The sequence below is a fragment of the Acomys minous genome (genome assembly GCF_964271855.1).
Source record: "Acomys minous genome assembly, chromosome: 18".
NCBI lineage: Eukaryota > Metazoa > Chordata > Mammalia > Rodentia > Muridae > Acomys > Acomys minous.
Genome location: NC_140501.1, coordinates 67,436,555 through 67,463,113, shown reverse-complemented (window position 1 = coordinate 67,463,113; position 26,559 = coordinate 67,436,555). Strand labels below are relative to the sequence as shown.

General features: G+C 45.6%; 2 protein-coding genes and 1 pseudogene across 3 annotated transcripts; all 3 read right to left on the bottom strand.

Moving 5' to 3' along the window:
• Window positions 1-8,405: 8,405 nt before the first annotated feature.
• On the bottom strand, window positions 8,406-9,347 carry OR10G3 (olfactory receptor family 10 subfamily G member 3; the record flags this gene model as incomplete). Its single annotated transcript, XM_084767361.1, has 1 exon — window positions 8,406-9,347. The coding sequence occupies one exon, from the start codon at window positions 9,345-9,347 to the stop codon at window positions 8,406-8,408; it is 942 nt and encodes a 313-aa protein (XP_084623487.1).
• Window positions 9,348-18,105: 8,758 nt separating this feature from the next.
• LOC311589223 (glyceraldehyde-3-phosphate dehydrogenase-like) lies at window positions 18,106-19,106 on the bottom strand (annotated as a pseudogene). The gene has a single exon. The product of its transcript is annotated as a glyceraldehyde-3-phosphate dehydrogenase-like (transcript).
• A 5,603-nt stretch (window positions 19,107-24,709) lies between these two features.
• LOC311589062 (olfactory receptor 10G3-like) lies at window positions 24,710-25,651 on the bottom strand (the record flags this gene model as incomplete). The annotated part of the gene is made up of 1 exon (XM_084767362.1): window positions 24,710-25,651. One exon carries the CDS (start codon window positions 25,649-25,651, stop codon window positions 24,710-24,712), a length of 942 nt encoding a protein of 313 aa, XP_084623488.1.
• Window positions 25,652-26,559: the final 908 nt, after the last annotated feature.

Below are 26,559 nucleotides of genomic sequence, written 5' to 3'. Positions count from 1 at the left end.
GTTTGTGCAAGAGAGAACAGGTGCTTGTGAAGGTCAGAAGAGGGTGCTGGTTCCCCTGGAGCTGGAGGTAGAGGCAGTGTGTGTGCTGAGATCTCAACTTAGGTCCTCAGCGAGAGCAGCAAATGTTCTCAACCACCCAGCACTTTCTCCAGTCCTGCTTCCCCCCTCCCCTCACCCAAGAAAGGGTTTCTCTGTGTAGCTTTGGCTGTCCTGAACTCGCTTTGTAGACCAGGCTGGCCTCGAACTCAGAGCGACCCACCTGCCTCTGACTCCTGAGTCCTGCTCTTAAGCTCTTCTTTCTTTCTTTTCTTCCTTCCTTCCTTCCTTTTTTCTTCCCTTCCCTGTCAATGCCTGGCTGTCCTGGAACAGCTTGGCTGTTCAGAGATTCACCTGCCTCTGCCTTCAGAGTGCTGGGATTAAAGGCGCGTGCCACCACGCCTGGCCTCTGCTTTTAAGTTCTTTTTATGGCTCAATGGTTAAAAGCACTTACTGTTCTTAGAGGGTCTGGGTTTGTGTCCCAGCACCCACATGACAGCATAGAACTGCTTGTAAGTCCAGGTCTAGGGGATCCAATGCCTTTTCTGATTTCTGTGGGCTGCTTCACCGATCTGGTACACCTGTATATACTCAGGCGTGCGCGCGCACACACACATATGTTTTTATATATACTTTCTTTTGTTTTTTTGTTTTTTTTCGAGACAGGGTTTCTCTGTGTAGCCGCCCTAGACTCACTTTGTAGAGCAGGCTGGCCTCGAATTCACAGCGATCTGCCTGCCTCTGCCTCCCCAGTGCTGGGATTAAAGGCGTGCGCCACCACGCCCGGCAGACACACATATGTAAAATAAAGTAAATCTTAACTTTCCGCGCTGCCTAGGGATGGGTTCTTGATTCCCGTCGCAACTTAAAGGGAAGCTCTCTGTGTTAGCCTTGGCTGTCCTGGACTCGCTTTGTAGACCAGGCTGGCCTCGAACTCAGAGCGATCCGCCTGCCTCTGCCTCCCGAGTGCTGAGATTAAAGGCGTGCGCCACCACGCCCGGCTTTAATTTTATTTTTTTGAGACAGGGTCTCTCTGTGTTAGCCTTGGCTGTCCTGGACTTGCTTTGTAGACCCTTGGTGTCCTGCAGATGAAGGAGGAGGATGTCCCCAAATTCCTTGCCGCAGGAACCCATTTAGGTGGCACCAACCTTGACTTCCAGATAGAGCTATACATCTACAAAAGGAAGAGTGATGATGTCTAACATCATAAGTCTGAAGAGGACCTGGGAGAAGCTGTTGCTGTCGTTGTCATTGAGAATCCTGCTGACATCAGCGTCATCTCCTCCAGCCAGCTGTGCTGAAATTCACAGCTGCCACTGGAGCCACGCCTATTGCTAGCCGCTTCACACCTGGGACCTTCACTAACCAGATCCAAGCAGCCTTCAGGAAGCCACGGCTTCTAGTGGTGACTGACCCCAGGGCTGACCACCAGCCCCTCACAGAGAACTCTTCATCAACCCGCCCACCATCGATCTGTGCAATACGGATTCTCCTTTGCATCCAATGCAACAACAAGGGAGCTCACTCAGTGGTGGATGCTGTCCCGGGAAGTACTCCGCATGCGTGACGCTATCTCCCGTGAACTCCCATGGGAGGTTATGCCTGATCTTTACTTCTACAGAGGCCCAGAGGAGATTAGAAGGGAGAGCAGGCTGCTGCTGAGAAGGCCGAGCCAAGGAGGAATTGCAGGGCGAATGGACTGCGCTGGCCCCTGAGTTCACCGCTGCTCAGCCAGAGGTGGCCGAATGGTCCGAGGGTTGTGCAGGTACCTTCTGTATCCATCCAGCAGTTCCCTACTGAGGACTGAAGTGCCCAGCCAGCCACTGAGGACTGGTCAGCAGCTCCCACAGCGCAGGCCACTGAGTGGGTTGGAGCCAGCACTGAGTGGTCCTGAGCTGCTCTGCAGACACCCGAGCAAAGGGGAAACAGGAGGAAAATAAAGTTCCTAAGAGTTTAAAAAAAAAAAAATCTTGCCGGCATGGTGGCGCATGCCTTTAATCCCAGCACTCGGGAGGCAGAGGCAGGAGGATCACTGTGAGTTCGAGGCCAGCCTGGTCTACAAAGTAAGTCCAGGACAGCCAAAGCTAACACAGAGAGACCCTGTCTTGAAAAACCAAAAAAACAAAACAAAAAAACAAAAAAGAACCCAACAACAACAACAACAACAAAAACCAACAAAAAATTAAAAAAAATAAACCTCATATGGTACAAAGACATAAACAAACAAAACCAAACCACAAAAACAGTTACAAGAACATTTAGGACTCCATAAGATCCTAAGAGAGGAAACACATGTCTGGGACTGCTAATCTAGCCAGGAACCTGTGGCTGGCGCTCATGGGCCATAGGGGTGAATGCTACTATTATTTTGCTGAATAGATGCAGTAAGTATTAAGCACCCTCTACACTTGTTCTCGTCACGCATAGACTAGTGCATCCCTTGGACCTCTCCAGCTTCTTTGTGCAGTGGACAGTGGCTAACACAGAGGCTCACAGAGGTCAAAGTTCAGAGGACGTGTAACTGTGGGTGCTTGGCCACAAATGAGACATCTGGCCTCTAGACACTCCTGCCCCAGAGCAGAGTAAACTGGAAATAGACTAGACAGCCATCGAGGATAAACGGCTAGTAGATTACAAAAGTCTATTATGCACTCGGGAGGCAAAGGCAGATGGATCTCTGTGAGTTTGAGTGAGTCCAGGACAGCCAAGGCTACACAGAGAAACCTGTTTTGGAGAGAGAGAGAGAGAGAGAGAGAGAGAGAGAGAGGGGGGGGGGGGGAGAGAGATTGAGCACATAGTGCAGAAAGAAATGGGGAAAAAAGCCATTTAGAGAGGAAAAGAGCACTAGAAAGCTTAAGATTTCAGTAAGGTCATGCGCTGAAAAAGTATTTGTGAAGGGATACTAGTATCACGACAGCTCCCCCTGGTGGCATGAACTTGGGAGAGCTACAAGAGAGCGGGTCCCTGTGGTGTGGGTGTGAGACAGTTGGTCCCTGTGGTGTGGGTGTGAGACAGCTGGTCCCTGTGGTGTGGGTGTGGGGGAGCTGGTCCCTGTGGTGTGGGTGTGGGGGAGTTGGTCCCTGTGGTGTGGGTGTGGGGGAGATGGTCCCTGTGGTGTGGGTGTGGGGGAGCTGGTCCCTGTGGTATGGGTGTGGGGGAGCTGGTCCCTGTGGTGTGGGTGTGGGGGAGTTGGTCCCTGTGGTGTGGGTGTGAGACAGCTGGTCCCTGTGGTGTGGGTGTGAGACAGCTGGTCCCTGTGGTGTGGGTGTGGGGGAGCCGGTCCCTGTGGTGTGGGTGTGGGGGAGATGGTCCCTGTGGTGTGGGTGTGGGGGAGCTGGTCCCTGTGGTATGGGTGTGGGGGAGTTGGTCCCTGTGGTGTGGGTGTGGGGGAGCTGGTCCCTGTGGTGTGGGTGTGAGACAGTTGGTCCCTGTGGTGTGGGTGTGGGGGAGCCGGTCCCTGTGGTGTGGGGGAGCCGGTCCCTGTGGTGTGGGTGTGGGGGAGCCGGTCCCTGTGGTGTGGGCGTGGGAGAGCTGGCAGGCTGACCCACTCAGCTACCACTGAGGCCCAGACCCAGGGCTCTGAGTTGGCCTACCCCATCTATGGGCTGCTGGAGTCCGTGAAAGGGCCGGTTGGTCCTACAGAACCACAGCCCTGGTGTCTCCATGACACAGGGCAACAGCAGGAAATCCCAGAGGAGTCTAAGTGAGGATCCAGTATTGAGAGTGTAGCAGGAGCCAGAGGCCTCGAACCAGACCAAGGGCTCATTGCAAAGAAGGTTTGCAAGTAAAGCTGTTTGGGCAAAAATGTGTATGAAACATCGTGACACACTGCAGCTTCCACGGCAAGATCTGTGTTTAATTTTAATTTTCTTTTGGGGGTGGAGGGTCCAAGGGCGGAGGGTGGATATGGAAGGATTGGGAAATGAGTGGAATTGGGGTGCATGAGGTGAAATTCACAAAGAATCAATACAGATTATGCTAAAGAAGGTTTTAGCCCCATGAACGAGGCATTTTTTTCTGCTCTGCACCAAAACATCGGGGAAGCTGGTATGGGGAAAGATAAAGTTACAATTTGTGGATAAGAACCTAAGTGTTTCTTGAGCTTATAAATAAACTTCATACAAAAGCTGATGCAACTGTGGTCCAGGGGGCCAGGGCCCATCCCTAACGGGCAGCTGGACTTGGCGCTGCCGTTCATGTATTTCTGGTTTTGGAGGAGTGGAAGATACAAGATGAAGGGCATCACATGATCGTCCCGCACGGTTTCAGAGAGTCCAGGCAACATGTGAAGAGTGCACTGATCTCTCAGGGCCTCTTCACAGGGAGCCTCCTCCTGGCAGCGCAGATAATCCCTGATACTGTTAGTTCAGCTGGTCTGTGTTTCCTCCATGCAACTCAGTTTGTCTCAGAATGTGTCTCAATAGTCTTTACAGCTTATACATGATTGGGCACTGAGGGACCCAGTGTGTTTAGTCAGTTTCAGGGACTTGCTGGCGCCCTTGCCCGACTGAGCTTAACTGGCGTCCTTGCAGGACGGAAGGCTTCAACTCCTTTAGAACATCCTGTTTAAGGAGCTTTCCCTCCAAAATGGGGTGTTTTAATCACAGAGGAAGCTACACAACAACACTCTCCTTTAGTTTCTGGCCCTGGCCATCCTGTGCCCCTCCCCTACTTTGGGCTTGAATCCTCTGGGACTCTGAGTCAAGTGAACACTTTTTAAAATTACGTTTGCTTTTTGCTGTTTATCATAGCAATAAAAAAGTAACTAGAGCCAGCCCGGTGGCGCACGCCTGTAATCCCAGCACTCTGGGAGGCAGAGGCAGGTGGATCCCTGTGAGTTTGAAGCCAGCCTGGTCTACAGAGCAAGTCCAGGACAGCCAGGGCTACACAGAGAGACCCTGTCTCAAACAAATGAACAAACAAACAAACAGACAAAAACTAATATGCACACCAAATGCTTTTACATTCTAGATTCCTGAAATGATTTTTACCTTTCTATAGAAAGGGCATTTCATAGCTATAACTTAAAGACAAAAACCACTTTTATTTGGGAAAATTAAAAAAAAATACGCAAGAGAATCATAGAATGAGTCTGTTCTAATAAACCACTTTCATGAATACACTATGATTGATCTTTTATCTCCTCTCTCTGTCTCTCTGCAACAGGGTTTTGCTGTCAGGCTGTACTTGAACTTGGGACAATGATCCGTCTTAGGGTCCCAGAGTGCTGGATCACAACCACACATTGTCACGGCCACTTTCTTACCCACTCTCTGTAAGTGCTGAGATTAAAGGTAGAAGCCAACACTCTGGCTCTTTTTATTTAGTATTAGTGCATGGTGTGTGTGAATCACACAGTAATGATGTGACAAGTTGTCATTTTAATGATTTTTTTTAAAGACAGGGTTTCTCTGCGTAGACCTGGCTATCCAGGAACTCACTCTGTGGACCAGGCTGGCCTCAACTTGGAGATCCCAGAGATGATTCTGCCTCTGGCTCCTGGGTGCTGGGATTAAAGGTGCATGCCGCCATTTCCTGGCTGTAATGATGGTTTATTAATTGCTAAAGTCACAGTGACAATAGTGGTTAATGCTGGTCAGTCAGAAAAGAGGAAAAAGGTATAATTTGCCTTCTTTGGATAAAACCAGCTACAAACTTAAGCTTATTTTTGTAATTTATTATCTATTCACTGTAGTAAAGATTTAAGAGTTTGTAAGGAATATTGTGGCAAGAGGATTCTGATACTTGGTGGATTGCCTGTTTTCTGGGCAAAATCCTGAGGACCAGCTTCATTTAAGGGAGAAGGTGTGTTTCTGTCTCTGTGGAGTTAGGTAAACCAGCAGTGAGTGCCTCGGAGACGAACGTCCTCAGGACCAAACTTGACTGAGAGACTCTGCAGTGTAGGCACCAACATTTCAGCATGTGGGTAGAGTGACTATCCTGTCGAGAGCTGCGATGTTGCCATGCCTAAAGATGGCGCTGGCTTCCGCCTTCCACCCTCCCGACGGTGAGTGCTCTCCCTGGTAAACAAGTCCTTATACGGCTATCAGCACGGGCATCAAGCCTTACGGTCTCCGTGACTCATTTCAGACCTATGGAGAGGCTACACGTGGCTCTCCCTGATTGGCTCTTGCTGAGAGTATACGCCTTTGCCCGCCTGGGGGCGGGGCCATTCTCTGTCAAGCGATACTGCTGTAACTTCATTCCTGAGTAAACCGCCTTGAGAAGGAACCTGGTTGTCTTGAGTCTTATTCCTGTGGTCAGGAAGGGCACGGACACTATCCAACTCTGAGAAGCCAGAGGACAAAGCAGAGACACAGCAGTCGGAGGGGGAGGGGTGTGGGGGGGAAGGGGAAGGAGATGCTAATGGCCCAAACCAAAGGCTCCATAGAGTTTGCTCACATTTTTAGGTCCTGGAGCTCAGGGAAAGCTTGCTTATCTCACAAACATGGACCTTGAAGTGCTCATTTGGAAGAATTATGTTGGTGCCCCTGTCCACTTCCCAGTTTCCTCTCTGTGTAAAAGTTCACATTGGAGGCGACCTTGGCGAGCTGGCTCTTCCCAGCTCTCCTGAGACTGTATCGATGTGGAACTGATTCCAGAACAATCTCCTTGGGCTTTGACTGTTCTGCCAACACCTACAGTTGAGCGTCTATGCAGCCACATTTAGAGCAGCTGCTGTGTAATTTGATTAACCAGCAGGAGCTCAGTTTCTATATGGAAATGTGCTGTCCAGGGCCGGAAGTCAGAAGTGTGAGAAGAAAGATAAAAGAGGAAGGCATGGACCAGGGTACAACTCAGTGCCTGAAAATAGGCTTAGCATGTGCAAGTTTGGTCACTAGCCACTACAGAAGGGGAAAAAAATTCAAGCTTAGAGGCATGGACCATTAAGGAGAGCTTAAAGCCAAGAGAATCTACTAAGGCTGTCTGACCCCTCTGAGGACTAGAGTGACAGAAGAAGCAAAAAGAAACGGGAATTTTCCAGTTATTGGTCTGGTAATTGAATCCAGGGGAGATTCAATACTTTCCAGGATGTCGGAGACCTGAATCCAACTGAAAGGTAAAAACCTGCAATTTTCTTGGAACTTCACAAGAGCCTGCATCTTTGTGCAATCCTTGTGGTTTTATCGGCCCAAGCTGCAGTCCCATCAAAGGCCCCTCCAGAGTCATCCTCTAAACTCATTTATTGAGGAAGAGAAAAAGTTTCCTTTTAGGTTGTAACTTGAAAGCCACCAAAATGTATGTATGGCCGCTACTCAGACATTTAAGCTGAGTCCCTCTTGAGAAACATCCACCTATACTTAGGTGCCTCATTCTCCAGCGTATCTCTCTTTTCACCAACCACGGTGTTAAATCTCTTAAATTTTGTTTATAATGAACCCAAACTGTGTTCCATTAAAAAAAAAAAGTTCACATTGGGTTTTACCTTTGGGCATTGGGGACTATATTCTTGAAATATTTGAAAAGACGCACTTCACTCTTTCTTATGGACCATTTGAGTTGAAAAAGCATTATTTCAAGAGAAGGTATATATTACTTTAGCAGGCAAGCGTCTCTCTTCACCTACCTGGGGTGGCTTTAGGAAGTCTCAAGTCAGGTCTGTTGGAAAGCATCCATAGTTCCTTGTCTAACATACCTTGAGGTACGTATCAAACTGGGAACTGTAGACTATCGTAGAAGGACTTAATCAAAGATGGCTAAGACACTAAAGGCTCATGGGACGCTTTTAGAATGCTAGTCTTCTGGGTATGGTCTCTTAGCTAAGTTTCTGGTTGCTGTGACAAAAGTCACTTTTGGGTGTGGGGAAACATTTAATTTAGCTTACAGTGCCATGACAGGGTACCAACTCAAACACGGAAGGAACCTGGAGGCAAGAGCTAGTGCAGATTCCGTGGAGGAGTGCTGCTTAATGGCTTGCTCAGTCTGCTTTCTTGTAGAACCCAGGGCCAAGAGCCTAGGGGTGGTATCACCCATAGTGACCTGGGGATTTCCAACATCAATAAGTCTATCATGAAAATATATGGCAGGCTTGAGGGAGCCATTTTCTCAGATGAGGTTCCCACGTCCCATATGACTCTTATCTTGTGTTAGGTTGACAAAAAAGCTAGCCAGCATGTACAGCATCGATTGGTGTCTTATAGAGTGTCTCACTGTTACTACTTACTTCTCTGATAGATGGAAGCTGTTTATATGAAGGGGAAACTGAGATGATGCTAGGAAGTTGCATTTTCCCTTCATCTGTGATCCATCACCTTGTGTGAATCTGATGTGGCTACACAGATGACGAAAGCCAAGAAGGGAGCCCCACAGAAACCTAAACACAAGAGTGAGCTGAAACCTGGTTGTCTCCTCTACCGAGGAGAGGCACTTCAGATCTCACTCTTGCTCCTTTGCCCTCCTACCATTCTCCTCAAGGCCAACTTCACCTCCTGGTTCCTCAGAGTGTAGATGAGGGGGTTGAGGAAAGGAGTGATGGCTGTGGGGAAGAGAGAAGCAGCCCCATCCAGGATGCTGTGGCTATCAGGTCTCAGGTAGATGAAGGCACAGGGCACATAGTACACAGTAACCATGGTTACATGAGCTCCACATGTTGAGAAGGCCCTCTGCCGCCCGTCAGCTGTGCGGATTCTCAGGATGGCCCGGATGATGTAGATGTATGAGAGAAGGATCAGGGAGAAGCAGCTGGCAACCACCACTCCAATGTCCACAAAGGTCACCAATTCATTGACTGTGGTATCAGCACAGGCTAGCTTCAAAACTGCGGGGATGTCACAGAAGAAGTAATCTACTTGGTTGGGACCACAGTAGGGTAAGCGGAAGGTTAGAATGGCCTGGATTGCTCCATGGATTGCTCCAGCCACCCAAGCTCCAGCCACCAGCAAGGTACTCAGCTTAGCAGACATGAGAACTGGGTAACGCAGGGGCTGACATATTGCCAGGTACCTGTCATAGGCCATTGTAGTGTAGAGATAACACACAGTACTGCCCAGAAAGTGATAGAAATAAAGTTGAGTCACACAACCCCCAAATGAGATGGGCTTAACGCCTGGAGTGAAGTTCATCATGAGACGAGGCACAATGATGGTTGAGATGCCCATGTCGATGATGGAGAGAGCACCGAGGAAGATGTACATGGGGCGAGCATGGAGCTGTGTGTCTGCACAGACCGTGATGAGGATGAGCAGGTTCCCCAGCTGAGTCAGGATGTAGATCAGCAGAAAGAACACAAACAGGAATGTCCTCAGCCTGGGAGGGTGGGGGACGCCCGTGAGGATGAACTCAGTCAAGAGTGTGTAGTTGACTCTTTCCATCTTTGTGAGACCTAGAGGTCAGACAGGCAGGGGTTAGCAGAGATGATGTGGAAGGGATGGGGACTGAAGAGGGAGACCATGGAAACCTGGTGGTGATGGGGGAAGTTCTTTGGAGCTGTGACCAATCTGGAGGGTTTGTAATTGAGAGCTCACCAGCACATAGTTGTGCTCACACACACTCTTCTATAGCTGCTATGAATGTACGGCGGCAGCCATGGGGGATTGCTCTGTCCTGCAAAATCTACACTGTTGACTTTCCTGACTTTTGGACGAAGTTTGTCATCAAGACTTTTTACCCTGGAGACTTCTAGTGACCTGCAAAACAATTGCTGAGTGTTGTTTCAGGAACACGCAGCCTCTCCTGTGAATGCTGGAGTGTGGCTTTTAACCGTGTCTCACGGTTGCCTGCCCAGCAGTCTTCTGTTATCCTCAACTTCCTTTTTCACAAATAGCTGCCCAACATAAACACACGATATTGGAAGCTGCTCTCTAGCCGCTGGGCTTATTCTCAGCTCTCAAAGAATCTAAGTTGGTGTCACTATCCTGTTTCGAAACCTAGGTGTAGTTCTGTGAGAGGACTCACTGGGTCGAAGGACTAGCTGAAAAATTCTGGTGACCTGAGCTTAGTCCCCAGATCCGCATTTGAAAGCTCATTGCAGTACTGTGCGTTCATGCTTGCAGCACGCCTCAGGGGAAATACCTAAAGCTCTTGAGCCAGCATAGGGCACGGCACCTCAACATGGTGGAAGGACATGACCTGACTCAGACTCCTCAGAGCTGTTATCTGACTTACATGCGTGTACATGTGGTACACACACACACACACACACACACACACACACACACACACACACACAACCACCCCAAAGAGCAGCAACAGAAAGTGTAGACTAAGAATGTTAAGTGTAAGTGTCTTCCTTTCTTTGAGACAGAATCTCTATGTAGCCCAGGTTGGTTTGGAGCTCAATGTGCAGATCAGGCTAGCCTTGGAACTCACAGAGATCTACCTGTATCAGCCTTCAAAGTGTTGGGATTAAAGGCCTGTGCCAAGATTAATCTATGCTTTTTATTTACCTTAAAAAGATTGTACTTACTTATTTACTTTATATGTATTAGTATTTCGGCTACATGCATGTATATGCACCATGTATTTGTTTGGATCCCTTGGAGCTTAGAAAAGGGCATGGCGTCCTCTGGAGCTGGAGTTACAGATAGTTGTTAGCTACCATGTGGGTCCGGGGAACTGAATCTGGGTCCTCTGTAAGAACAAGTGTTTTTAACCACAGAGCCATCTCTTTATTCCATATTCTATTCATTTGAAATAAATCTGAATTCTGCTTTATTCTGGCTCATCCAAAACTCCTTTCTGTCTTGAAGCAAGTGATCAAGGCTTGCCTAGTGTGAGTTCCCTAAAAGAACACCTCAGGGTGAAAGCCTGGCTGCGGCTGCCACTTTCACAGAGCTGGGGCTACAGGAGTGTGCAAGTACACTGTGATGCTGGAGCCTGGACTCAGGACCCCCAACAGGTCAGCCAGGCACTCTACCAACTGAGCTACTTCCTATAACTGCTTAGTTTTTGTCAAGTTGACACAAGTTAGAGCTACTTGGAAGGAGAAAATCCTTATTTATTTATTTATTTATTTATTTTATATTTTATTAATGTATTCATATTACATCTAAATTGTTATCCCATCCCATGTATCCTCCCATTCCTCCCTCCCTCCCATTTTTCCCCTACTCCTCTCCCCTATGTCTGTGACCGAGGGGGACCTCCTCCCCCTGTATATGCTCATAGGGTATCAAGTCTCTTCTTGGTAGCCTGCTATCCTTCCTCTGAGCGCCACCAGGCCTCCCCGTCCAGGGAATGTGGTCAAATATGGGGCACCACAGTTCATGTGAAAGTCAGACCCCACTCTCCACTCAACTGTGGAGAATGTCCTGTCCATTGGCTAGATCTGTGTAGGCTGGAAGGAGGAAATCCTATTTGATGCATTGCCAGTGGGCATGTCTGTGAGGTGTTTTCTTGAATGGTTCATGTGGGAGAGCCCAGTCCACTGGGGGTGGCACCACCCCTGGACAGGTGCTTCTGGTTTGTATAAGAAACAAGCTGAGGGGACTGGAGAGATGGCTCAGAGGTTAAGAACACTGACTGCTCTTCCTAGAAGTCCTGAGTTCAATTCCCAGAAACCATATGGTGGCTCACAGCCATCTATAATGAGATAGGATGCCCTCTTCTGGAGTGCAGGTGTACACGCAGATAGAGCATTGTGTACACAATAATACATAAATAAATCTTTAAAAAAAAAAAGAAGCAAGCTGAGGATGTTGGGGAGCAAGCCAGTAAGCATCCTTCCTCCATGGCCTCTGCCTTAGTATCTGTCTTTGCTTCACTTGAGGTTGGGTGTAACTTATAAGCCAAATAAACCCTTTCCTCTCCAAGTTGCTTTTGGTCACGGTGTTTCATCACAGCAACAGAAAGCAAACTATGGAGATGGTGTTTGCAAGCAGCATTCAAGTTATAAGCTGCTCCTCGGCTGTATTGCCTCAGTGCTCATGTGTGGTTCCCAACATGTAGTGACTGTTCAATCAACACTTGTAGGATGCAAAGAAACAAATTGGACTATTTTTTTTTCCTGTTCCATTTTGTATCAAGAAGAGTGATTCTTGCAGTGTCAAGCAAGGGATTAGGTTTGTATTAAATTCATCCCTCTCTGGGCTCGGTTCCTCTCAGGTCTGGAGGACAGTACACATCAGAACCCAAGTTCTGTCACGGTGTGGTGGCTCACTCCTTTAGTCCCAGCACTCGGGAGGCAAAGGCAGGCAGATATCTGAGTTTAAAGCCAGCCTGGCTGGTGTAAAGAGTGAGTTTCAGGTTATCTGAGAGTACTACATAAGATCTTGCTGTAAGGAAAAAAAAAAGGAGCTTGGTATGGTGGCGCAGGTCTGTAACCCCAGCACTTGGGAAGCAGAGGCAGGTGGCTTGCTGTGAGGCCAGCCTGGTCTACAAAGCAAGTCCAGAACAGCCAAGGCTGCACAAAGAAACACTGTCTCGAAAAAACCAACCAACAACCAACCAACCAAAAAAAGGACAGGAGAGTCGCAGGAGAGAAGGCTCGGTGGCCAAGAGTACCTCTGCTCTACTAGGGGACCAAGGTTTGGATTCTAGCACTCATACAAGGCAACTTAAAACCAGCTGTAACTCCAATTACAGACGATCCAATGTTCTCTTCTGGCCTCGGAAGGCACCCATGTAAACATAAATAAAGATAATAAATCTTATTTTTGTTTATTTATTTATTTGCTTGCTTCCTAAGACAGCTTCTCTTCAAATCCTGGAACACACTTTGTAGACCAGGCTGGTCTTGAATTCAGAGGGATCTATCTGCCTCTGCTTCCCCAGGAGTGTGCCACCACATCTGGCTTTATATGTGTGTGTGTGTGTGTGTGTGTGTGTGTGTGTGTGTGTGTGTGTGTGTGTATACTGATTTTGCAGAGGATTTGAGTTTGGTTCCCAGAACTGATGTTCATTGGCTCACAACCACCTGTAACAGTATCTCCAGGGGATCTGATGTCTGCTGTCTTCTGCCAGCACTGTACCCATGTGTGTGTGCATGCGTGCGTGCATCCGTGTGTGTGTGTGTGTGTGTGTGTGTGTGTGTGCATGTATGCATTCAAAGATTAGCAGTGTCAAGAGTATAAGGTGCTTTCTAAGGAGGCAAAAGACACACAAACGTTTCAGCAGGCAACTTTTGCCTAATCCTAGTGTGAAACAATGTTTCTAACTCTGGTCACATTTCTGTCAACTGAAGAAAACTTCTTTTTTGTCTTTTGAGATAGGGTTTCTCTATGTAGCCTGGATGCTTGCAACTCTCTTTGTAGAGCAAGCTGGACTTGAATTCACAGTGTTCCATTGGCCTCAGGTTCCTGGGGCCTAGCATTAAAGGTGTGCCACCACACCTGGCTTAAATGAAGAAACCTTAAAAAAATTCCATTTTTTGAACACCAACTCAAAGCACATATTCATTTCTTTATATTTAGAAGACTAATATAATCCTGTATCATTTTCTGAATTTTATAAGGCTTGTAAACTGATAATAATATAAAGATAGACTATAGTAGAATTAATATGTAAATATATAACCAGAAAATGTGTAATGAAATTTGATACACAAGACTAGTGGTTTCTATAAGAATATATGAATCCCTTGGGGCCGGAGAGATGGCTCAGTGGTTAAGAGCTCTTGTTGCTTCAGAGGACTCAATTTTCATTCCCAGCCACCAGATGACAGCTCACAACAGTCCATAAGGCCAGTTCCAAGAGATCCAAAACTTACTGACTTCCTTGGACACCAAGCATACATGTGATACACAGGCATATCTGCAAAGAAAACACTCATACATAAAGAAATAAATCTAAAACAAAGATTATCCTTCAAAAACATCCACTAACACAACAACCAGATTCCAACTTGCCCAGCCTAACCTTGGAATTGTAGGTAGAGCTGGGGGAAGTGACTTGATGAGGACCACACAGAAATAGCACATCTAGAACCGCCACAGACACCAAGACACTCTCACCCTCCACGGCTCACACTAAAGGCAGCCAGTGAGCTGTTGTCAGTGAGGAAGAGCTTCAGAGAAAGATGCAAAGAGGAGTCACTTAACAGCTGGAGAGGTAGTGTCACGTGACTGAATGGAACAGAAAGAGGCACTGTTGGAGAGCCCTGAGCTCTATCTCGTTAGCACCCCCCTGCATTAGCCATGAAGCCTCCAGATGACTGTGAAAGACAGGACTCATACCGTGGCAGGTGTGGAAGGGTGAGTGACTCTCATCAGAAGGTGCCAGCGTCCAGGGAAGAAGGTCTGTTTGCAGGCTGAGAGAAGGGCTGCTCTCTATTGCTGGAGAGAGTTCTGCATCCCACGGGGTCAGCATCAGCTGTTGTAAGGAGCCGATGGGAGAAGACTCGGTTCTAGCTGGATCAAAGGCGCGGACTGAGAGACTGAAACTTGACTTACCTGTGGATCTCCTCCTCCCATTTACTTGAAGACTGGGGGAGATTGAGGCTGTTACTGAAGGTGGTGCTGGCTGTGGTTGGTTTTTGCTCTGTTTTCCCCAGAGGCACTGAAGTGTGTGAGCTCTGTAGTGTGGGGACTGTTGTAACAGCCCCCCTGTGAGAAGGCAACACTCATGTGTGTGATGTGTCTCCTGGGAGACTTCCTTCCTCTCCAGCTTTCTCCAGTTCTGTAACGCCAGGTGGGACAAGGTCTGTGGGGTTTATCAGGACTTGATGACTTCTTTGTTTTTGTTTTTTTGAGACAGGGTCTCTCTGTGTAGCCTTGGCTGTCCTGGACTTGCTTTGTAGACCAGGCTGGCCTTGAACTCACAGCGACCCACCTGCCTCTGCCTCCCGAGTGTTGGGATTAAGGGTGTGCACCACCTCCTCCTGGCTTCTTGATGACTTCTTAACTATGGTTTCCTTTTGCTTTTTGCTGTCAAAACAGATTTTGTAGAAGATGGACTGGGAAGATAAGACAGATGAGGCAGAGGGTAGGGGCGAGGATGAGGAAACAGAGCAGGAGAAGGATGCTGAGGATGAGGCACAGGAAGAAGAAGATGATGATGAGCATGAAGATGATGAAGTTAAGAATGAGTAGAATGAGGACACGGAAGAGGAGGAGGAGGAGGAGGTGGAGGAGACAGAATCATAGTTATTAAATGTCAAGAATGGCTTCTTTAAATTTTTTTCTTTATTTATTTTATTATGTATACAATGTTCTGCCTGCATGTGTGACTGTCCACAAGATCTCATTATAGATGGTTGTGAGCCACCATGTGGTTGCTGGGAATTGAACTCAGGACCTTTGGAAGAGCAGACAGTGCTCTTAACCACTGAGCCATCTCTCCAGCCCTTCAAGAATGGCTTTTTAAAAACAGGTGCACCACTGTGAGTTTGAGGCCACCCTGGCCCACAAAAGTGAGCCAAGGACAGGCAAGGCTACACAGACAAACCCTGTCTCAAAATCAAAACAAAAAACAAAATAAAACAAAACTGTGTGTAGTTTTTTTTTTTTGAGATATTCTTCTCTTCATATGTTTGGCTGTCCTGGAGCCAGCTCTATAGACCAGGCTAGTCTCAAACTCAGAGATCCACCTGCTTCCACCTCCTAAGTGCTGGACTGAAGGCATGCATTGCTACCATGCCTGGCTTGAAGAGTGTTTTAGATTTTAAGTGTCACATTTACATATTATGAAATTAAACTTTCTTTGAATCACTGCAGTGCTAAGATAGATCCTTATAATCTAAGAGAACCACAAACCTGACTTTGTATCACCAGAATATGGGTTTTTTTTTTTTTGTACTTTTTCTATTGCTGTGATAGACACCATGGTGCTGGGAATATGGTAGAGAGCAGGCAGACACGGCATTGGAGAAGTAGCTGAGAGAGCTCACATCTTGAGACAGAGCCATGAGGCAGGGAGGAAACTGGAAATGGCTTGAGTTTTCTGAGATCCTCAGAGTTCACCCCCCGCCCCCCAGTAACATGCCTTCTCCAACAAGGCTGCACTTCCTAATCCCTTCCCAAATAGTTCCATATATGGGGTGCAAGGCATTCAGACATATTAGCCTATAAGGGCCATTCTCATTCAAACCTTCATATTTGACTTTTCATCACCAGGATAATTAAGATATTTCCTTTTAAATTAATTATTAACTATTTTAAAATGTTTTAAATTAAGATATAATTACATGACTTCCATTTCTCCCCTTCATCCCTCCCCGTGCTCTCTCTCAGTCTCACTTTCAGCCAGCCTCCTTTTCTTTGATTTTTATTGTTACATCCATGTCACGTATATACACACATGTATGGACAAATATATAAATACGTCATGTTGATTCTATTTTTGTTGTTCGTGCGTAAGTAGTTTCCAGAGGTGATCACTCCGTATTGGGAAGCCAACTTGGGTCTCAAGCCTTGTAGAGGCTAATTCTCTCCTTCTCATCAGTCACCGTTTGCCTCTAGTTCTTCACCTAGGAACGGGACCCTTGAGACTTTGTCCCCTCTGAGTTAGCATGCCTACTGCGATTATTCAGGCATTGTCTGTGCCGCCCTTTGTAAGAGAGAAATGCTCACTGCAGACTTTGTGGCATTCTGGCTCCTGTAAGTCTTTTTGTCTCCCTTTCCTGTGAGGTTGCCTGACCCATAGACACAGGAATGGTGCTGCAGATATCATCCATTGGGGCTGAGCTCCTCACCGTCCACTGTGTCCTGTCGTGGTTTTCCGGAATGGATTCCATTCACTATAGAGAGAAACTTCTCTGATGAAGTGTGGTAGCTACACTTTCCTGTAGGTCTAAGGGTAAGATTTAGAGTGTAGTTTGGACCGATGCTGGGCTAGCAAAGTGGTGACAGATTCTTTTCTAAAGGTCCGTGACTTCATTATTCTTGGGAAGTTGGCTACGTTTCCAGTACCAGCATGATTTCCCTCCTTCTTCCACTTAGACAGCATTGGTTACCACCAGCAGTTTAGTGTCGCTCACTGACCTTTATGGTTATCTTGCCTTACTGATCATTGTCATGGTTCAGAAGTGTCACAGCTGCCTTCCTCCTTTGGGACCTTGCATGGCACTTGTGTGCTTTCAAACCTACTTTATCTGGGGTTCTTTAATGTTTATACCTCCCTTCCAACCAACCTACCCTAGGTAGAAGAGAAAAGAGGTGAACGGGAACAGGAGAAGTAGATCTCTTTAGATTCGGTTCCTTGGAGTGATTCCACTCTTCATAGTCAGCAAACCAGCATTTCAGCAAAGGCGACAGCAAGCGCAGCAGCTGGAATCTCTAGCTGCAGCCAGAACACAGAACCTTGAAGTGCTTGATTTCTGCAGTATTTCTTTCTAGGAGTGTCTAGAAGAGGAGTGATGAATAGCCAAAAAAAAAAAAAAAAAAAAAAAAAAAAAAAAGTAACGCTAAAACAAAAAAGCCAAGCCTCTTGTTTTGGGCTCAAATCTATGTATGTATGTATGTATGTATGTATGTATGTATGTATGTATGTATCTGTCTATCTATCTCTCATCTATCTCCTTTCAGAGTCTGTACTAGGATGTTTGCTGCAGAGTAGAATGTATATTTTGGGTGTTTGGGTGCAATATTGCATCAAGATCTAATATGTCCATTTGATATAGCATGGCATTTAACTTTGAAATCTATTTACTTACTTCTGTCTAGGTGACCTTTTATTGGAGAAAGTGGTGCCGAAGTCACTGACTACTATTGGACTTGAATTAATTAGTGTCTTTAATTCTACTGGTGTGCTTTAAATGAAATTGGGTGGATCAGAATTTGATGCCTATATGTTTATGAACGTAATCTTTTCTTAAATGATTGAGCCCTTGATTATAATGAAGTACTCTTCTTTGTCTCTTCCGAGTAACTGTAGTCTGAATTAATTTTCTCAGATATTAATATAGCAATGCCTGTCTTCTTCTTCTTCTTCTTCTTCTTCTTCTTCTTCTTCTTCTTCTTCTTCTTCTTCTTCTTCTTCTTCTTCCCCTTCTTTTTTAGGTGCAATGAATTTAATTGCCGGTATTCAAAAGAGTAGGGCTCCCTGGGCCCCTCCCATTATTCTGCGTCTAGGATGGAAACTGTGAGGGGAAATGATCAGTGTCAGGGGCTGAGTTAGAACAGGCACTCCTCAGCAGCTGAGAACTTCTCTCTTGCTCTTGTATAAGCACCCCACCATGTTGGGGTGGATGGTCCGGGGCTTCTTACTCCTTGGAGGCCATGGAGGCCATGAGGTCCACCACCATGTTGCTGTAGCCAAATTCATTGTCATACCAGGAAGTGAGCTTTACAAAGGTGTCATCGAGGGAGATGCCAGCCCCAGCATCAAAGGTGGAAGAGTGAGAGTCACTGTTAAAGTCTCAGGAGACAACCTGGTCCTCAGTGTAGCCCCGGATGCCCCTTAGTGGCCCTCAGATGCCTGCTTCACTACCTTTTTGATGTCATCGTACTCGGCAGGTTTCTCCAGTCTGCAATGCAGATCTATGATGGACACGTTGGGGGTAGGAACATGGAAGGCCATGCCAATGAGCTTCTGGCTCAGCTCTGGGATGACCTTGTCCACAGCCTTGGCAGCACCAATGGATGCAGGGATGATGTTCTGGGCAGTCCCACATCCATCACGCCACAGCTTTCCAGAGGAGCCATCACAGTCCTCTGGGTGGCAGTGATGGCATGGTCTGTGGTCATGAGCCCTACCAAGATGACAAAGTTGTCATGGATGACCTTGGCCAGGGGGTCTCAGCAGTTGGTGGTGCAGGAAGCATTGCTGACAATCTTGAGTGAGTTGTCACACTTCTCGTGATTCACACCACCACAAACATGGAGGCATCGGCAGAAGGGGCAGAGATGATGATCCTTTTGGTTCCACCCTTCAAGTGGGCTCTGGCATTCTCCATGGTGGTGAAGACACCAGTAGACTCCAGAATGTACTCGGCACCAGCATCAGCCCATTTGATGTTAGCGGGATCTCACTCCTGGAAAATGGTAATGGCCTTCCCGTTGATGACAAGCTTCCAGTTCTCAGCCTTGATCCTTGAACTTGCCATGGGTAGAGTCATACTGGAACAGGTAGACCATGTAGTGGAGGTCAATGAAAGGGTCATTGATGGCAACAATCTCCACTCTGCCAGATAAGAAGCAAGCCCTGGTAACCAAGTGCCCCACATGGCCAAATCCATTTACTCTGACCTTCACCATCATGTCAAGGGATGAGGCTGGCACTGCAGGAGAAGATGCAGCTGTCTCTGGAACAGGGAGGAGCAGAGAGCCGCCTGTTTGCTTCTTGATTCCGCTTGCTTGGAATCCTTTCTTCTTCTTCTTCTTCTTCTTCTTCTTCTTCTTCTTCTTCTTCTTCTTCTTCTTCTTCTCTTCCTCCTCCTCCTCCTCCTCCTCCTCCTCCTCTTATTTTTTCTTCTCCTTCTTTTTGGTTTTTCAAGACAGGATTTCTCTGTGTGTAGCCTTTCCTACCCTGGGATTGCTTTGTAGACCAGGCTGGCCTCTGTCTCCCAAGAGCTGGGGGATTAAAGGCATGAGCCATCATGCCTGGCTCTAGCCTATGTTTTTTGATTGGAGAATTGGCAGCCCTTAGTATTTTAAATTATTATTGAAAGGTATGTGTCGACAGCCACCAATTCATTTATTTGGTGTTATATTCTTAGTCCTGTTCGTACTTCATTAATCATGGCTTTCTTTATTCTTTTCTAGAGTCTCTCGGCTGTGCTATTCCTCTCATCAGTCTGAAGTATTGCTTCCTGTATTCTATTATTGGGTATTTATTTATATGATTTTAAAAAGGGTTGTTAGAATTATGGAAAGCTTTTCTTTTTCTTTCAACTATTGCAGATTTTTTTCTTTTGAGACAGGGTTTTTCTGTGTAGCCCTGGCTAGCCTGGACTTGCTTTGTAAACCAGGCTGGCTTTGAACTCACAGAGATCTGTCTGCCTCTGCCTCTAGAGTTCTGGCATTAAAGGTGTGTGCTAAAAAAAAAAAAAAAAAAAAAAAAAAAAATAAAGGTGTGTGCTGCCACCACCCAGCTACCTGGGATTCTTATTCCTCAACCATGTGTCTAATTAGAAGATCTTGTCCTTTGGTGTTATTCCACATTTTACTCATGTTCCTCTTCTCTGATTTAACTTTTTTTAATTTTTAATTTTAGCATTCTTTGCTTATTTAGTTTAGGGGCTCTGCTTTATACTCGCATCTTGACAGTCTAGCTTCTGCTTGAGTCATTCTACCTGCAAGACTTTCCCCTGAGTTTTCTGATTGGGATATTGAGCTTTTCATTTCAGCCTGTGTTACCTTCAATCCTTCCATCTATTTTATTAACTCCATTTAAAAGATCTGTCTTGTTGTCATCATTTCCATTTAGTTATGTGTTTGTGTTTTCTTGGACATCATCCAGGTCTTTTTGTCATTCTCTTGGACTTCAGTAACATGTTTTGTTTGTGTCGTCTTTAAATTCCTTGGCAGAATTTATGATTGTTCTTTTAAATTCTATGTCCTGAGGTTCTGAGAGAATACATCTATAGGATTAGGAGTTTTAATGGGAGATGTGATATCTTGCTCAATCATATTGTTTTTTATTTTTGCAATTTGATCTGGGCATGTGGGTTTCTTTCTTATTCTTGTTTGTATGTGAGAATCTGCTCTGCCTTTGACTGGGAGGTAGGCTAAGTAAAGCTGGCGGATGTGCTGTTTAGATGGCTCCCAAACCATAGGTCTGGATCATGGCCTGTGGGTCTGGGGACAGTAGCAGGTGGGGGTGAGTGCTGAGGAAGGGGATGTTGGAGGATGGTCTGATGTATTTTGATGCTAATTTGAAAAAAGTCTTCACACCTGGGCCAAATGAGACAGGTGTGGCTAAGGTTCCTGAGCTTGGGGAGACAGAGAGAATCTTGGGAAGAAGAGAGACCAGAAGAGAGACCAGAGGGGAGGAGAAGAAGGCCACCATGGGTTAGATGGAGGAGAAGCTCATGGATGGCCTGGATGGAGACTTGCCTTAGATGAAGAACATTAGCAAATATTTGGCATTATAGATGGCAGGTAGCTTGATAGAAATTATTAGAAGCAGATGGCAAGGCATTGGGACAGGTATCCCATACCTGCTCCACTATGGGAATTAGTTTAGGGTATTAATATCTGCCCTGCCCCAGGTGTGATGGCTTTTTATTAATTAGCATAAAAATACATCAGAAAGCTTCCTGTTGCTTACAGAATCCCCATGATTTATTATTAGATGCCATTCTTCATATGGCATGAATGAAGATTTGTGGATGTCTTTCTTCTGCTCATGCAAAGAGCAGAGAACAATCCTTAATTGTTCTGTGCATCCTGCATACCTGATATATTAATACTTTTAGGACTGTGTAATGTTTGTGAGAAATTGTATGCTTTCAGAACAAAAGAACTGGACATTGATGCTGGATCAGACCTGACAGGATTCATTCTTCCAGTGTGCTGAGATGCTGACATCCTGCATCCTTTATGTTCCAGCCCCAGGTGCTTCAGTTGCTGTTCCTCATCAGAACAGGACAACTTCAAAAAAGACTCCTGATCCCAATTTGTCCAGCATTTCAGACTGTCCCACACAGGACTTATATAAAGCCTGGAATTTCTCAATCTTTAGAGACTGGACTACAAATATTATTCCTAGCTTGTTTAACCATTTTTTTTTCAATTTTATTTGGGCCCCTACATAGGTATTATTCGCCCAAATCAGCCTGAAGAAACCTTAAGAGAAAGTTGCCCCATTTCCCTTAAGGGGGGTTGGGTAGGTTTTTGGTTGTTTTCTTGGGCTATAGATGTTTATTGTCATTGGGAGTTGGTTATAAGATATTATTGGTCTTATTCAGAGAGAAAACGAGGTTAGACTCAAGGATTTCTCTCTTCCTTTATCTTTCTTTCTTAGGTAAGGAGATAGTGGTTGAAAAGAAAAAAAAGGAATATTGAAATAATTAGGGATGATAGGACAAAAAGTAGATTATTGAATCTACTCCTCAAATTTAGGTTAATTTCAATTCACGGATATAGAATTTTGTATACTGATGCAAAATAAGTTTAATTTTGATACATTGAAATAGGATTAAAATTTAATGTTATTCTTTATACATTGTATTTTTGCTCTAAGTGTGAGATATTGTAAACATGCAGCTCAATTAATGCGTTGTTTACTTCCAATACTTTGATAGTGCTATTACAGGCTGTTTAGGATCATTAAGTAATACAAGTCAGTTGATAGTTGATCAATTCATGGTCATGTCAAGTATAGGAATATATGTGTTAGGTTTAACAGATATGATTCTATAGCTAGATAGGGTCTTCAAAAATCTCAGAGACTTACAGAATATGACATTTAAAAATGTTTTTATAGCCAGGTGTGGTGGCACACGCCTTTAATCCCAGCACTCGGGAGGCAGAGGCAGGCGGATCCCTGTGAGTTAGAGGCCAGCCTGGTCTACAAAGTCCAGGACAGCCAAGGCTACACAGAGAAACCCTGTCTCAAAAAACCAAAAAAAAAAAAAAAAAAAAAAAAAAAAAAGAAAAGAAAAGAAAAGAAAAGAAAAGAGACAAGCCTCCTAGCATACCTGTGAAGAACAAACTGTGTTAGCCTCTGGGCATGCCTATGAGGGACTTTCGTAATTAGGTTAATTGAAATCATAAGACTTACTCTAAATGTGTGTGTTGGGAGGGTGGGAGAACCATCCCACAAACTTGGGACCTGCCCTGCATAAAGGGGGGAAAGCTGCTTCTTGTGTGTGGATGTGATGTGACCAGCTGCCTCTCTGCCCTCTAACTGTAGGCCAGAATAAACCCTTCCTTTCTAAGTTGAAAAAAAATATATATATATATATATATATATAACAAGTGTCTGTGTCTTAATTGATTCCTAGCCGGGCCTACAGGTAATACAGATAAATTTAAAAAACAATAATAAGGTTGAGTAGTATTTCATTGTATGGGTATGCTACATTTTGTTTATTCACTCATCTATCAATGGTCAGTTGGGTTGCCTTCATCTTATGAGAGCTCTGAAGAATGTTTGTACGGATGTAGAAGTAGTCTTTTTGAGGCTTTATTTTTAGTAAAGTTTGGGTATATGTGTATTTTGCTGGTTATTTATTTATTTATTTATTTATTTATTTATTTATTTATTGTCAACTTGACACAAACTGGGTCATGAGAAAATGTCTCATTACACAGGCCTGTAGACAAGTCTATGGGGCATTTTCTTGATTGATGACTGACGAGGCGGGTACAGTTCACTGTGGGCAGTACCACCCTGGCGTGGTGGTGCTGGGAGGGATACTAAAGCAGGCTGAGCAATCCGTAGAGAGGAAGTGGGGAAGGAGTGCTCCTCTCCAGGCTTTGCTCCAGCTCCTGCTCCAGGTCACTCTTCCGATTCCTCTCAATGATCAAATGCAAACAAGACATCGAAATCAAATAAACCTTTCCTCTCCAACCATCTTCTGGTCAGTATTTTATCACAGGAGTAGGAAGCATTAGGAGAATGCAGGAGTGAAAATATGTTGTGCTGAAGTTCTATTTGCAGTTCTCCGAGGAGCCTTCATACTGCTGTTCGTAGTGCTCCACTGTGCATTCTCACTAACATTGCACATGTGGTTCGGTTCTGTACATAGTTGACAGAACATGTTGTTTTCTGGTCTTTTTTTTTTTTTTGGTAGGGTTGGTGGACCAAATCCAGGGCTTTACAGTCTACTGACAATGTGCTCAGAATCATTCCATTTTAATGTGTATTCTGTTACAGGTCTATGGATCATTGTAATGATGAGTTATTAATTCTTAAAGTCATAGCAACAATAACAATTACACTGACCAGCCAGAGAAGAGGAAAAATAGGCATAATTTGCATTGTTTGGATAAGTGTTTTGTCTTGCTAACTACAAACTTAAGCTTTTTAAAAATAATAATTTATTATCCATCCACTGTAGTAAAGATTTAAGAGGGTTTGTAAGGAATATTGTGGCAAGAGGTATAGCAGGACTTCTTGGATCCACCAGTGATTAAATACAGACACAGAGACTTATCACTATTTATAAAAGCTTAGGCCTTTAAATTGGCAGACTTTCAGCTGGCTCATGAATTAGTCCAATTATTCCTGGCCTATGTCTGGCTATGAGGTCAGATCTTCACCTCTCTGCACCTGTTTACATTCATCTTCCTCCGTGTCCCACTGGTGAATCTTCCTGTATCTGTTTCTTTTCTCAGAAACACCCTGTATGTCCGGAAGTTCCACCTTCCCCTTCCTGCCTAGCTATTGGCCATCAGATCTTTATTAAACCCATCAGCAAGTAAGGGAGGAAGAGGGTTTGCAAAATGTGAGGTTGGTGATGATCCACAAGAATAACAATACCAAAATCTGGGCACCACTCAGCTCTCTGCCCATGCAGAATTAACAGAGACACGCCTGCACAGTGCACAAAATATTACTCCAACAAAGAGGAATCTCATCCATGGATTGAGAACTGTAGACTATTGAAAAGGTCTTGGCTGATGATGGCCAAGACACCAAAGCCTTATTGGATGCGTTTAGAATGCCAAAGGTACCAACTTGGTTGGGTTATCGAGTGTTACTATCTGCTTCTGTGGTAGCTGGGAGCTATTTGTCTGAAGGGGAAACTAAGATAATTCTAGAAAGTTATATTTTCCCTTGATCTATGTTCCACCTTGTGTGAATCTGATGTGGCTACACAGATGAGGAAAACCAAGAAGGGAGCCCCACGGAAACCTAAACACAAGAGTGAGCTGAAACCTGGTTGTCTCCTCTACCGAGGAGAGGCACTTCAGATCTCACTCTTGCTCCTTTGCCCTCCTACCATTCTCCTCAAGGCCAACTTCACCTCCTGGTTCCTCAGAGTGTAGATGAGGGGGTTGAGGAAAGGAGTGATGGCTGTGGGGAAGAGAGCAGCTGCCCCATCCAGGATGCTGTGGCTATCAGGTCTCAGGTAGATGAAGGCACAGGGTACATAGTACACGGTAACAATAGTCACGTGGGCTCCACATGTTGAGAAGGCCCTCTGCCGCCCGTCAGCTGTGCGGATTCTCAGGATGGCCCGGATGATGTAGATGTATGAGAGAAGGATCAGGGAGAAGCAGCTGGCAACCACCACTCCAATGTCCACAAAGGTCACCAATTCATTGACTGTGGTATCAGCACAGGCTAGCTTCAAAACTGCGGGGATGTCACAGAAGAAGTAATCTACTTGGTTGGGACCACAGTAGGGTAAGCGGAAGGTTAGAATGGCCTGGATTGCTCCATGGATTGCTCCAGCCACCCAAGCTCCAGCCACCAGCAAGGTACTCAGCTTAGCAGACATGAGAACTGGGTAATGCAAGGGCTGACATATTGCCAGGTACCTGTCATAGGCCATTGTGGTGTAGAGGAAACACTGGGAGCTTCCCAGAAAGTGATAGAAATAAAGTTGAGTCACACAACCCCCAAATGAGATGGGCTTAATGTCTGGAGTGAAGTTCATCATGAGACGGGGCACAATGATGGTTGAGATGCCCATGTCGATGATGGAGAGAGCACCGAGGAAGATGTACATGGGGCGAGCATGGAGCTGTGTGTCTGCACAGACCGTGATGAGGATGAGCAGGTTCCCCAGCTGAGTCAGGATGTAGATCAGCGAAAAGAATACAAACAGGAATGTCCTCAGCCTGGGAGGGTGGGGAACGCCCGTGAGGATGAACTCAGTCAAGAGTGTGTAGTTGACTCTTTCCATCTTTGTGAGACCTAGAGGTCAGACAGGCAGGGGTTAGCAGAGATGATGTGGAAGGGATGGGGACTGAAGAGGGAGACCATGGAAACCTGGTGGTGATGGGGAAGTTCTCTGGAGCTGTGACCAATCTGGATGGCCTGTGTTCTCTGGCAGGAACATTGCAACTGGAAGCTCATGAGCATAGGTGTTCTCTCTCTCTCTCTCTCTCTCTCTCTCTCTCTCTCTCTCTCTCTCTCTCTCTCTCTCTCTCTGTCTCTCTCTGTCTCTCTCTCCTTTGTCTCCACCTCATTTTTAACTTGTTCACTTTCAATGAACAAATGGTGATTTTTTTATTAAAAAATATGTAAAAACATTTTAAAGCCAGGAGTGATAGTTCTTGTATGCGTTCATTTCCAGCACTTGAATGGTAGAAGAAAGAAGATTAGAAATTCATGGTCATACATACTTGTAGGTAGTGAGTTTGGGCCAGGCTGAGCTCTCTGATAAAAGAAAGGAAAACCAACCAACTAACACAGGGAAACTGATGGCTGAATTTCGGAAAGGGACACATTTCTTTTCCAGATGTGATTTACAGATTCTGCGCACCGCCTTCACTTTCCAAGCTCCGGAGCCAAGCTGGCCCTCTGCTTCCACTTGAGTTCTGTAGTACACTCTTGACCAGGCCTTCAACATTGATGTCTAAATGTGGTTGCGTGACAGTTCTGGTCTGGGTGTCACCGGTGGTGTAGCTTTTTGGGACTCATGAGTCATAGTGTTACATGTACTTATAAGGCTTAGAGGCCTAGAAGCCTTACTCAGTCATGTACTACCCTACAGAAGACTCTAGGAAATCCCTGGGTACCATTCAAGTACCCAAGAGAATAATAAACCAGCAGCTTATCAGTTCACAGTTCGATAGCTTATTCCTATGA